General features: G+C 38.5%; 1 protein-coding gene across 1 annotated transcript; it reads right to left on the bottom strand.

Moving 5' to 3' along the window:
* Positions 1-1484: 1484 nt before the first annotated feature.
* LOC115665271 (GTP-binding nuclear protein Ran-2-like) lies at positions 1485-3329 on the bottom strand (the record flags this gene model as incomplete). The annotated part of the gene is made up of 6 exons (XM_030587141.2): positions 1485-1659; positions 1750-1929; positions 2025-2114; positions 2621-2738; positions 2839-2895; positions 3236-3329. Coding segments are annotated over 6 exons (594 nt in total), but the record flags the coding sequence as incomplete, so codon positions are not given.
* Between the last annotated feature and the right edge of the window lie 9256 nt (positions 3330-12585).

The following is a 12585-nucleotide window of genomic DNA, read 5'->3' as shown; positions in this document are numbered from 1 at the left end:
CATGAGCATTAGCGGTTATGTGCTGTCGAAACTTTTAGTCGTATCATTTAATGCTTTAGCTGTATAGTTCGATATAGCACTTTCTGAGCAAAATTGTATTTGATCATCTGTTTCAGCATGTTTTCAGAACTTTGTTCCACATCCGAGTAACTCAATTTGATTTATTTGGCGAACGAGGTTCCTTTATTTATATTCTTGCCAAACTTTTAAGCAGTTAATTAAAACCAGACCTCTGCACACTAAAGAAGGGAACCATGAAAAAGGATGTCCTTGTGGACACACTTTTGTCTTCTTGATTGGCATTCATCTAATTTAGAAAAAGAATGTTGCTGAAACAGATGATAAAACACAATTTTGCTCAGACAGTGCTATATCGAACTATAAAACTAAAGTATTAAATGATACGACTAAAAGTTTAGACATCACATAATATCTCTACGCTACTGAGGCCATTCTTGATATTTTCCTGCTCAAGCCTTATAACAAGAACAATAAAGTGGAACAAAGTTCTCTTTATGATAATACTATCTGTGAATCAGTAGCAATATCCTACTGCTTCTTCAACTTAACCTGGTTTGGGCTCAATGTTTGTGCCCATTGAAGTAAGAGCAGCATCACTCGCTATGAACTATAATGCTCAATGTTGCACTAGCCCACATGAGAAGTGACGAAACAAACCGAAATTCCTCCTTTATTGTAAATTATAGAGGTCAATATATGTAGATAAAATGGCATCCATCATAGAAATCATCCGCATTCTGCTTCTGATGTCGCCAAGAACAGGGCTGTTTCACTTGCTACATGTAGACAAAATGACATCCATCATAGCCCGCACAAAAATGGACCCCGGAAAAAAAGAGGCATTGATAACTGGTTTAACGTAAATATATGCTTACTAGGATCGACGGTGCATGGCTGTGCCGCCTCCAGCCCAATATGCTGTTCGCGCACCGAGGGCTTGGCCACGCACCACAGGTGGCTACGCTTGGGTGTGGCGGCACCGTGGGAGGAGGGTAGACAGTCGGCGGGGAGAGGACATAAGAGGGCGGGCTTGGAATGAAGATTGGGAGAGACATAAGACAGTCGGCACCGTGTAAGGCCGGGGATCGTTGGTGGGGTAGGACTAGGAGCGGTTCCGGGCCGGAGGAGGGCTTGGGAATGACTCGGATGGGCTGGGAGGCAGGCCTTTAAATGGGAAGGATTCGTGGGATGCAGGTTGGTGACGGTGTGGTCGGTGGGTTTGTTGTGGAAGCTGGGGGTTGTGGGGTCAACGGAGGGCTGAACGGCGGGCTCATGTAAGGTTGGGTGTTCGAAGGCAAGTCCAGGTTTGTGGTCACTTGCGCTCATCATCTGATCAGGTCCAGGCTTGTGGTCACTTGCACTCATCATCTGATCGGGTTATAATCACCACAGAGGCTGAGTGCGCGGATCAACCCGCAATGGACAGTGCATCTAGAACAGAAAGGGGGAAGAGGAAGGCCAGGATGTATGACTATAGTGCTGTAGTGAGAAAGGGGGAAGAGGAAGGCCGCCAGGATGTATGACCATAGTGCTGTAGTAGAAATTTACGTAAAATAAAGCAGATAAAAGAGGTCTTACTGTTGCTAATTGTGCACTTCTGGAGGAGCAGGAGGATCAACAAAGTGGAGGTTCGGATCCCTGCGTTCAACAAAACCAAAACAAATAAATGTTTAGCTAATAGACCATAACAACTTTTGCAAGCAGGATCTGCACGCTTTGCTCAAGTACCCAGTAAGTTTTCTGGCGAGGTAGAGGAAGGGTTTCTCAAAGTTGTAGTTGTTCTTTGCAGAAATTTCACAGTACTGCAAATTCTTTTTCCAATGGAACGTAACCTGCTCTGCTTCAACTTGCCTATTCTCCAAATCTACCTTGTTCCCACAGAGCACAATAGGTATGTTCTCACAGACCCTGTAGGATTATGGGTAATTAGCGAGACATAGCAGCACCATAAAAAACTGTAGTACAAAAACAAATCAAAAGGTCACCGGGCGTTTCTACTCAACCTGCAGAGATCGCGGTGCCAATCAGGAACCTTTTTATACGTCGATCGATCAGTGACATCAAACATGATAATTGCACACTGGCCATGGATGCTGCGGAACAAAAAATAAAGGTTAAAATTTCGACACACACAGACACAGGAGGGAATAACGGGCGCACAAAAGTACAACACGCAGTCCAAAAACATTTAAGGCCCTCCTACTTTTTCTCCAAAATAAGAAAGATGTATAATTGTCATATGGATTTTACCATTTCTAGCGATATCACGAATAAGAATGACCACGAAACAAATATACACTCTTTTCAAATGTGGAAAAAGTTCCTACAAAACTACTTGTTTCTTCATCCACGATTTTACAAATAACACTTGAAGGCACCGATGTTAAGTAATTATTGCCATTTTTAGTAAACTCAGATAGTTAAATAAACAACCAACCAAAATATAGCTACCATGTAAATAACGCATTGTTCCAGTACAATTTCGAGACTACATTTTTCTCTCTAATATCGCTCAATTCACGTGAATATGAACTGGAAACGGGAAATCCTTCCACTGAATTAAGAGCAAGGAATTTTCTAAGAGGGAGCGATCACTCACTAGTATGAATCTCCTAGACCAGCAAACTTCTCCTGCCCTGCGGTATCCCAGCAGTAAAACCGGATATTCCAGCGGTTTGTTACAAAATCCAAAGGATGGACTTCGACACCAATAGTTGCTGTTATGTGCAAGGAGATTAGCACAGACTAAACAAAATGATAATCTAATGACAACAAAAAAAAAGAAAAAACATAATCAGGCATTCCCACATCACTTACGCTCATATTTCTTTTCAAACTCCCCAGTAAGATGTCTCTTCACGAAAGTCGTTTTACCTGCACGGAGGAATATACTACGCTCAGCCTTGCTATCCATTGCTTGACAATCGAAAGAAAAGATACAGCTCATGACAAATGGAGAAGATCGCGAAGCCACTTATCGTCCGACACCCTCGGACATCAGACAAATCCCCAGAAATTGTGTGAAAACACACTGTTCGCTACTTCAAATGGTAAATCCTCTATCTTTAAGAATATAACCGTGACCATGTTACATGTCCCTGATCCCGACCACTAAAATGACTAGAGCAGACCCTAATTTATCACAACATCATACGCACCCTTGTTAGGTACACAACAGCATATCAAAAAACAGAGCACCCCAGCTACGAATTACCTGTGCCTCCATCGCCGACAAGAACGAGCTTGAAGCTCGGGTAATCGACAGTCTGCTGATTCGGAAAAGCCTGAAAGAGAGACGCAAAGGGAAACAAAAAAAGAAACAATTAACAACAAATGAGATCAAAATCCAAACTTGCGATCGCTTAAAAAGAAACAATTAGCTGCAGAACCTCCCCCAAAAAAAGAAGAACATGTGACCAGGATCCGAAAGCTCGAGAATGACGACGAAGAGAGTGGAGATTCAAGAAGGTGGAGATTCAAGAAGATCCAGCCAAAGAAAAGAAAAAAACCCTAGCTACCAAGAATTTGAAGAACGCGCGCAGAAAAATGGGACGACGAAGGGGAAATGAAAACGAACGAACGAACGAACGAACTCACCATTGATGATTGCGAAGAGCGTCGGGGCTTTGGTGGGTGTGAGAGAGAGAGAGAGAGTCGAAATTCGTTCGTAGAAGCAAAGCGTATTGGGAGAGAGGAGCCATTTCTGAGGTTGGGGGGATTGATTTTAAGCCGGAATGAAGTGAGCAGAGTAGGAACAGTATAACAAACAAATGAAATGAGCAGAGTAGGAACAGTATAACAAAGGAAGGCGGAATATGGCGGATGAAAGGCGGCAAGGTAATATAGCGGTAGCGTGTGCCACCTGTTGTGGACGCCCGTTGCGCCTTTCCTTTCTGTTTTTTAAATTTCGTGGGGAGAGTGGAAATTTGGGAAGAAAATGTAATAATGGGCCCAAATAGAACCAGCCCATCTTCCTTTTTCTTCCTTCAATAGATTTGTCCTGAGCGTGGGCGGGGGCGGACAAAACCGCTGAAAGGAGAAGAGAGCGAGTTCGTCCGTGGAGAGAAAAAGGTGAAAAGCGAGAAAGTCCCGCGCGTTCCCGATCCGGCAGTCCCGAGAAGTCGAATCAACTGCGAATTGCAACGCCGGGTAAGTATTAATTAATTTTCGACGCTGAGTCGTAAATTTCAAGTTATGTGAAATTTTTGGCTATGAAGTCCGATCTTTAAGTTATCAAGCTGTGAATACATATATGGAAACGTCGTGGGGCCGTAGGGTTTGATGAAAATTGATTCCGAAGTGCGGCTTGGTCGGAACGAAATTACGAAGTTTCGGGTGCATGTTACGCGTTACGGATGAAAATGAACTTTTGTTATAAACGGGGTTCTTCGTTTCGTTTACGTGTAAAACTAGTTTTATTGACAGATCAGCGTAATTTCGTTAAGTCATTCATTAGAATAGTATTATACATGGTTTTCGATATCGTTTTTCAAATAATTTATAGGAATACGATCGCATCGGTTCGAACAACCACCATAGGTTGCTTTTTCGCTTTCCCCGGTTAGTAGTGCTATCTCTTTTATGAATATCTGAACTCATGTCTTGAAAGTGAAAGAAATTCGATATATTATGAGTTGTGAAAGAGTATGTTTGTTGCATAAAAATCTGGATCAGATATTTCGTATATTTTAGTATTTGTGAATGGTTTAAGATATGTTTTAGGAATGGTGTTGTAAAACGATGTGTGTGTGTGTATATATATACTGATTTGGCAACTTGGGGTATGAAATGGACATGTGAAATGTATTATGATCTAAGAAACGAGTTCTGGAATGATTTGAGAAATATTTTTCTTGATTTGTGCAATGTCATATGTTTGGTTTGTGAAATGTACTTTAGTTGATGAAAGAAGTTGAGAAAGTTTTTTTTTTTTTTGGTCAGACAAGTTGAGAAAGTTTATGCGATTTGTTTTGATAAATCAATTGGTGATATTGATTCCGGATTTGATTCTTGGAACTAGAGGATGTGGGTTTGGTGCTCAATATCGCTGTGAACCCATTGAGGGTTTGTGGATATCCATATACTAGTTTATGATATATCATTGTGGGCCGAGCCACCGTCAATATAGGTGGAGAGCTAACTAAGGGGGGAATCTTGATTGCCTTGTCACGGGGTGTTATGCGTGACCCTGGCTAGATACTTGAGCATGAGTTTAATCAATGGAATATATCATTAACATGTGATTTGAGATTAGTCGATGGAATGAACCATCGACGTGTGATTTGATGAAATTAATCAATGGAGTAGATCATTGCTATGTGAGTTATTGATATTGATCAATGGATTAGACCATTGATATTTCGTTTTGATATTACTGAGGAAATGATTATGTCAGTATTTTACTATTTACGTGACTGCGTATTTCATTGTTCCTTTTGACCCCATGTGCGTACAAATTTCTGCTAAAAGGAAATAACTTACATTTGAAGTTGTATGTGTATTATCAAACAGATTTGGGATCATTAAGTTTAGTTATAGTTTTGTAAATATGCATAGTAGATGCTCGATCCGCTAGAAGAGATATGTATTATTCACACTCAACCCATTCCTTTCAAATCTTTTCAAATTCCTCGGCTATCGGCTGATGGTACGAGTGCGATATCGACATGAAATTTTTTATTGTGTTTGAGGCTGCGTCCTTCGGGATGAAGGACGGTCATGTCTGTTGAGAAAAACTCCTATTGATTTTGAAGTTGACAAAACCTTCCATGATATTGTAAATTTGATACTTATTCTGAACTAATTTATTCCAGGTATGTATATTCTTGAAGCTCAGAAGGAAGTTATTTAAACTTTACAAGCTGGCAAATATCTTATTGAAGACCCACATAATCTTAGTTCTGAGATTCAGACGAAGAAATTATTCAGATGCAGAAGAAGAAATTATTCAGAAGCAGATGCAGAAGTTCTTCAGACATAGACGCAGAAGTTCTTTAGATGCAGACGCAGAATTTCTTCAGACGCAGAATTCAGAACGAAACAAAACAGCTAGTGATCTGGTATGGATTTCACAGAAAGAAAGTTTTGATTGTCTCAAACTCAATCATATTGATTGACAATCAAATACTATGACAAGTATGCATTACAACGGATAAAGCTCTACTTATGGAAACCAAGATTCTGATTGTATGGGCGACCAGAATCAGCGGGATTCAGAATCTGTCATCCAACGGCTACTCAATCATTTCTATACAAATTTGTCCAAAGTGAAGATTGGAAGATGATCCTCTGAATGCTGTCCAACGGCTAGTTTGGAAGTAGAGGAGTATTTAAGGAGATCAACGAGCAACAAAAGGAAGTACAGAATCAAGAATCATCAAGTCCAAAGTCTGAGCATACTCCGATCATTTCTCTTGTCTTTATGAGCAAAACATTAAGATCCTGAGAGACACTTTGTAAGAGTGATTGTGTGAGATAGAGAGTCCTATCATACACAAGAGTGCTAACACTCAGAAGTTGTAATTCCTCTTGATTAGATAGTGAAATCCAGCCAGTAGGCTGTCAGCGTGGGAGAGTGGACGTAGGCTTGCTATAAGTCGAACCACTATAAACTTGTGTGCAGATTCTCTATCCCTCATCTCTTACTTTACATTCTGCACATCAAGAGCACAGTCTATACAATCTGTCTTGAATCTGAATTTTATTCAAACTCTTCTGTGATTTGTTTTGTTTCAGCATAAATTATCAAAAATTATTTAAGATCACCTATTCACCCCCCTCTAGGTGATCCTTGCTAGCTACATCAATTGGTATCAGAGCAGGTTGTTCATTTATTGAAGTGTTTTACTTCTGAGCTAACAATCTACATGGCTAGCTTTGGTGCTCCAGGGCTCATTGAAGGACAAAGTAACAACAGACCACCATATTTCGATGGCAAGAAATATAGTGTCTGGAAGAATAAGATGAAGGCATTCATAAAGTCAATTGATCACATGCAATGTGATGTCATCATCAGAGGAGTCAATCCAAAATCTTCTGATTCAAAAGAAAAGGTAGATGCTAGCAAAGCAGCAGATCCTCCATTATCTCAGACTGAGATATCCAAAAGAGAAACCTTAGATTCCAAAGCAATTTATTCTTTATATTGTGCCTTATCTCCTATTGAATATAAAAAAATTGTTGCTTGTGAATAAGCTAAGGAAATCTGGGATACGCTCCACATTACTTATGAAGGAACAGATCGAGCCAAGGAACAGATACGCTCCACTGAAGAATCAATTGCTGATATGTATGACAGGTTTACTGACATAGTAAACGGTCTTGCATATCAAGGACAACCAGTCCCAGATGCAATGAAAGTCAACAAACTACTGAGAGGACTGACAATGAAGTGGGATAATATCAAAACATCTCTTCGAGAGACACAAAGGATCAAGCCTCTATCAGTAAATGAGTTGATTGGAACTCTTCAATCATATGAGATTGAGCATCGGAATGAGGAGAATGAATCCAGAGGTAATAAGTCAATTGCATTAAAAACTAACATTAATTCTGATGCAGATTCTGAAGATGAAGATGTTGACGATGAAGAACTAGCTCTCTTCATAAAGAAGTATAAGAAGATGAAGATCAGAGGAAGAAACCTCAAAGGTAAGAAGCCTTTTGAGAAGAAGAAGTCTTTCGATGAAACAGAGAGATCAAAGGATGTTATATGCTTTCACTGTAAGAAACGTGGACATATCAAGCCAAATTGTCCACTTCTGAAAAAGAAGACCAAATTTGAGAAAGCAAAGAAGGCCTTAAAAGCATAAACCTGGAGTGATACAGAGTGCGAAGACAGTGATGAAGATATCTCTAATTTCTGTCTAATGGCTAAGTCAGACTCAGACTCAGATTCAGATTCAGATTCTGATCCTAAAGTTGAAATTGAGGTAAAGTATTCTGATATGCCTATTGAAGTATCAAATTATATTGATGAATTATGCTTTGAATTTAAGACTGCTCTTAAAAGAATCTCTTCTTTGAAAAAGGAAAATTCATCACTGAGGCAACATGATGTTTCTCAAAAAGAAAAAATCGATTTCCTTCAAAAAGAATTTCATCAAATCAAGGAAAGTCGAGATTTTCTTTCCAAAGAAAATGCTGTTTTGAAAAAGGAAGTTTCAGAAATTACTTCCAAGTTTTCAAAAGGTTCAGAAACCTTGAAGCATATCCTTTCTATCCAAATCCCTTACTATAACAAATCTGGTCTCGGATTTGTGAAGGAAAGTGATAACTTGATTGATTTTCCAAAGGTCAAGGAGAGATTAAGACAAAGACCTCCTCGACAAGCTTATAAAAACCATTTCAAAAGGAATTTCGTCAAACTTGTTGGCCGAAGTGCACTCAGGTGCTCAAAATGTGGAGATCCACAACATTTTGAGAATGAATGTCCTAAGGTCTGGAGACCTGTTCGAAGAGACTTTGTTAAGACAGCCTATACTAATCCTCAAGGACCCAAACAAATTTGGGTACCAAAGAAAACTTGAGATGTTGTAATTTTTGCAGGTTACCACGAAGAGAAAAAGAAAATGGTACCTAGACAGTGGATGTTCTAGACATATGACATAAGATCCGAGCATATTTGTTGAACTACAAAACCTGAATGGTGGAAAAGTTTCATTTGGAGGAAATAACAAAGGAAAAATAGTTGGCAAAGGAACGGTTGAAATTGGAGGACTCACAATCAATGATGTTTCATTAGTAAAAGGACTCAACTACAACCTGATCAGTATAAGCCAACTATGTGATACAGGTTTCAGAATCAACTTTCAAGAAGATACATGCTCAGGAACAAGTAAAGATTCTTCTCAAACATTCATAGAAAGAAGACATGGCAATATTTATCTTCTAGATGTCAATCCAAACTCCACTCATTGCTTGATCTCAATCAAAGAGGATGAAGATCTATGGCACAGAAGATTGGGGCATATCAGTATGAAACAAATCTCAAAGATCTCAAACAAGAAACTGGTTCGAGGTCTACTAGATTTGAAATACAAGAAAACAGAGTTATGCAATGCATGCACTCTAGGAAAACAAGTAAGAAGCTCTTTTAAGTCTATACATCATGTTTCCACTAATCGTGCTTTGCAGCTTCTTCATATGGATCTATTTGGACCAACCAGAACACAAAGTATTGGTGGTAAGAAATATTGTTTATTTATTGTTGATGACTTCACAAGATTTACTTGGGTGTCCTTCCTTCCTCATAAAAATGAAGCATTTTCATATTTTTCAAAATTTGCAAGAAGAATTCAGAATGAAAAGGGTTATACCATTTCCTGCATTAAAACTGATCATGGGGGAGAATTTGAAAATCAAAGTTTTTCAGAATTCTGTGAGGAAAATGGTTTTCAACACAATTTTTCTACTCCTTATAAACCAGAACAAAATGGTGTTGTGGAAAGGAAAAATCGTTCTTTGCAAGAAATGGCAAGAACCTTGTTGATTGAAAGCAAGATTCCTTTTCATTTTTGGGCAGATGCAGTTTTTACAGCATGTTATATCATCAATAGAGTTTTTCTCAGACCCATTCTTGAGAAAACCCCCTATGAGCTTTACAAAGGTAGAAAGCCCAGTATCTCATACTTTCGTATGTTTGGTTGTAAATGCTTTATTCTAAAAAATCCAAATGATCGTCCTGGTAAGTTTGATGAGAAAGCAGATGAAGGATTTTTCCTTGGATATTCTACTACAAGTAAAGCATACAGAGTCTTCAACAAGAACTCTCAGACTGTGGAAGAAACAATGAATGTAAGGTTTGAAGAAAATATTCAGACTCACAAAGATGAATCTGAACCATCTCCCAACATTCAAGAGTTATCAGAAGTTCAACAAGAATCTCCAAATATCGTAGAATCTGTAGAAGAAGGAAAAGAAGATACAATACAGACTCAACCAGAACCTTCAGAGTCTGCAGATTTTCAGAAGGAACGATTTGACAAAAACTGGAAACATAAATCCAGTCATCCGAAGAACCTCATCATTGGAGAAATAGAAGATGGTATCAAGACTAGATCTAAACACAAGGAGAACATCAGCAACTTGGCGTTGATATCAGAAATAGAACCAAAAGAAGTTGGTGAAGCATTATCAGATGAAAGCTGGATCGAAGCTATGCAGGAGGAACTTCAGCAATTCAGAATCAATAAAGTATGGGAGCTTGTGCCAAGACCCAAAAATCATCCAGTAATTGGAACAAAATGGGTATTCAGAAACAAACTGAATGACAAAGGGAAAGTCACAAGAAACAAAGCAAGACTTATAGCAAAAGGCTATTCTCAAGAAAAAGGCATAGATTATGATGAAACATATGCACCAGTTGCAAGGTTAGAAGCCATTAGGCTACTATTAGCTTATGCTTGTTTTCATAACTTTAAATTGTTTCAGATGGACGTGAAAAGTGCCTTCCTGAATGGATATATCAAAGAAGAAGTATATGTGGAACAACCACATGGCTTTGAAGAACCAAAGAAGACTGATCATGTCTATAAACTCAAAAAGGCCCTTTATGGTCTGAAACAAGCACCTCGTGCTTGGTATGAAAGGTTAAGTAACTTCCTTTTGCAAAATGACTTCACAAAAGGTAAGGTTGATACAACTTTATTTATTAAAAGAAAAGGTAAGAATTTTTTACTTGTTCAAATTTATGTTGATGATATTATTTTTGGATCATCTAACGAACTGCTTTGCAAAGAATTTTCTAAGAATATGCAGAATGAGTTCGAGATGAGTATGATGGGTGAATTGACATTCTTTCTTGGCCTACAAGTGAAACAAACCAAAGGTGGTACATTCATTTGCCAAGAGAAGTATGCAAAGGAGATTGTCAAGAAGTTTGGTTTGCAAAATTGCAAGAAGACAGACATTCCCATGTCTCAATCATCCAAATTGGACAAAGATGAAAATGGTAAAAAGGTTGATCAAAAGGTATATAGAAGCATGATAGGATCTTTACTATATCTTACTGCATCTAGACCTGACATTCTATTTAGTGTCTACATGTGTGCAAGATTTCAATTAGACCCAAAGGAATCACATTTTTTTGTAGTAAAGAGGATAATCAAATACATTGGAACTTATCCAATGTTAGGTTTTTGGTATTCCAAAGATTCAGATTTTACTCTTACTGGTTATTCTGATGCTGATCTAGCTGGATGTAAAGTGGACAGGAAAAGTACTACAGGTGCATGTCAACTGCTTGGGAATATGTTGGTATCCTGGTACTCAAAGAAGCAAAACACAGTTGCACTTTCTACAGCAGAAGCAGAATATGTAGCCTTGGGAAGTTGCTGTGCACAAATTCTGTGGATGAAGCAACAGTTGCGAGACTATGCTATTGAAGATTCAAGTGTTGCAATCAAATGTGACAACACAAGTGCTACCAATTTGACCAAGAACCCTATTCTTCATTCACGTGCTAAGCATATTGAAATCAAGCATCATTTTATTCGAGATCATGTTCAAAATGGTGATGTGAATATTCAATTCATTGATTCTAAGAATCAATTAGCTGATATATTCACAAAACCTCTTGAAAAATCTTCATTTGAGTTCATAAGAAACAAACTGTGCATCACTTATCCATTTTCTTGAAGTGTTTGATATACATGAATTTTTCAGACTCAAATATTCTCAGTCTGAACATTTTTCAGACTCACAAAGAAAGGTACGTCCTTTATTCAAATTTTTGGCGGGTATATTTTTGGCATTTTTGGCAGGATATTTTCATAATCGTTACTTTAGGAAGTAAATCAGGTACGTATTCTAATTTATTTGATTAATTGTGCTTAATATATTATCATGAGTGTTTGTGCTTCATCAAGTATATTTCCTTCCTACATTTTTGGAATCTCTTTTTATATTTTCTAAAAATAAGTTTTCCTTCCAAAACCTATCCTCCTCCTTTATAAACCCGTCCTTTTCTTTTCAAAACCCTATCGTACGAACTTTTTCTCTCCAAAATCTCTCGAAACTCAGAATCGCCTTCTTCTCTTCTTTCTCCAAAAATCTAATCTTTACACTCCAAAAGTGATCAAAATGCCGTTCAAGATGGTGGCCCGTCGAAGATCTTCACGTATTCTCAACCAAGATTCCAAGTCTTCCTCACCGGCAGAGTATATGGATATTTCAGACTCAGAATCCGACCATCATGAAGACCCTTCTGAAGCGACACCACCTCAGCGATCGTCGCCACCGAAATCGTCCGGTAAAACTGATTTTCGCTTCCGAAGCATCAAACTTGTGTGGGAAGTTTATCAAAGGTTGAAAAGGAATAATGCTTCTGCGTCGATCAAGACAACGGTTTTCAATCTGAAGCACATCTTGTGGAAAATTATTCTCTTTTTTGCACTAAATCTGACCAAGTTCCAGCCAGCTTTACCCAAAAAGAGCATTCTTCCAGAAAGGGCAAGGAGAAAGTCGGAGAATCATCCACTCCTTCTGAAAAGAAATCTGTTCCTATAAGCCCTAAGTCCACAAGTGCCTCAAAATTTGTTGTTTCTGATGATGATGCTTGATTTT

Source organism: Syzygium oleosum, unplaced genomic scaffold, assembly GCF_021117445.2.
Source record: "Syzygium oleosum isolate NSW1041296 unplaced genomic scaffold, Sole_v2.1 Sole_v2.41, whole genome shotgun sequence".
Lineage (NCBI taxonomy): Eukaryota > Viridiplantae > Streptophyta > Magnoliopsida > Myrtales > Myrtaceae > Syzygium > Syzygium oleosum.
This window is presented reverse-complemented; position numbering and strand designations above follow the sequence as displayed.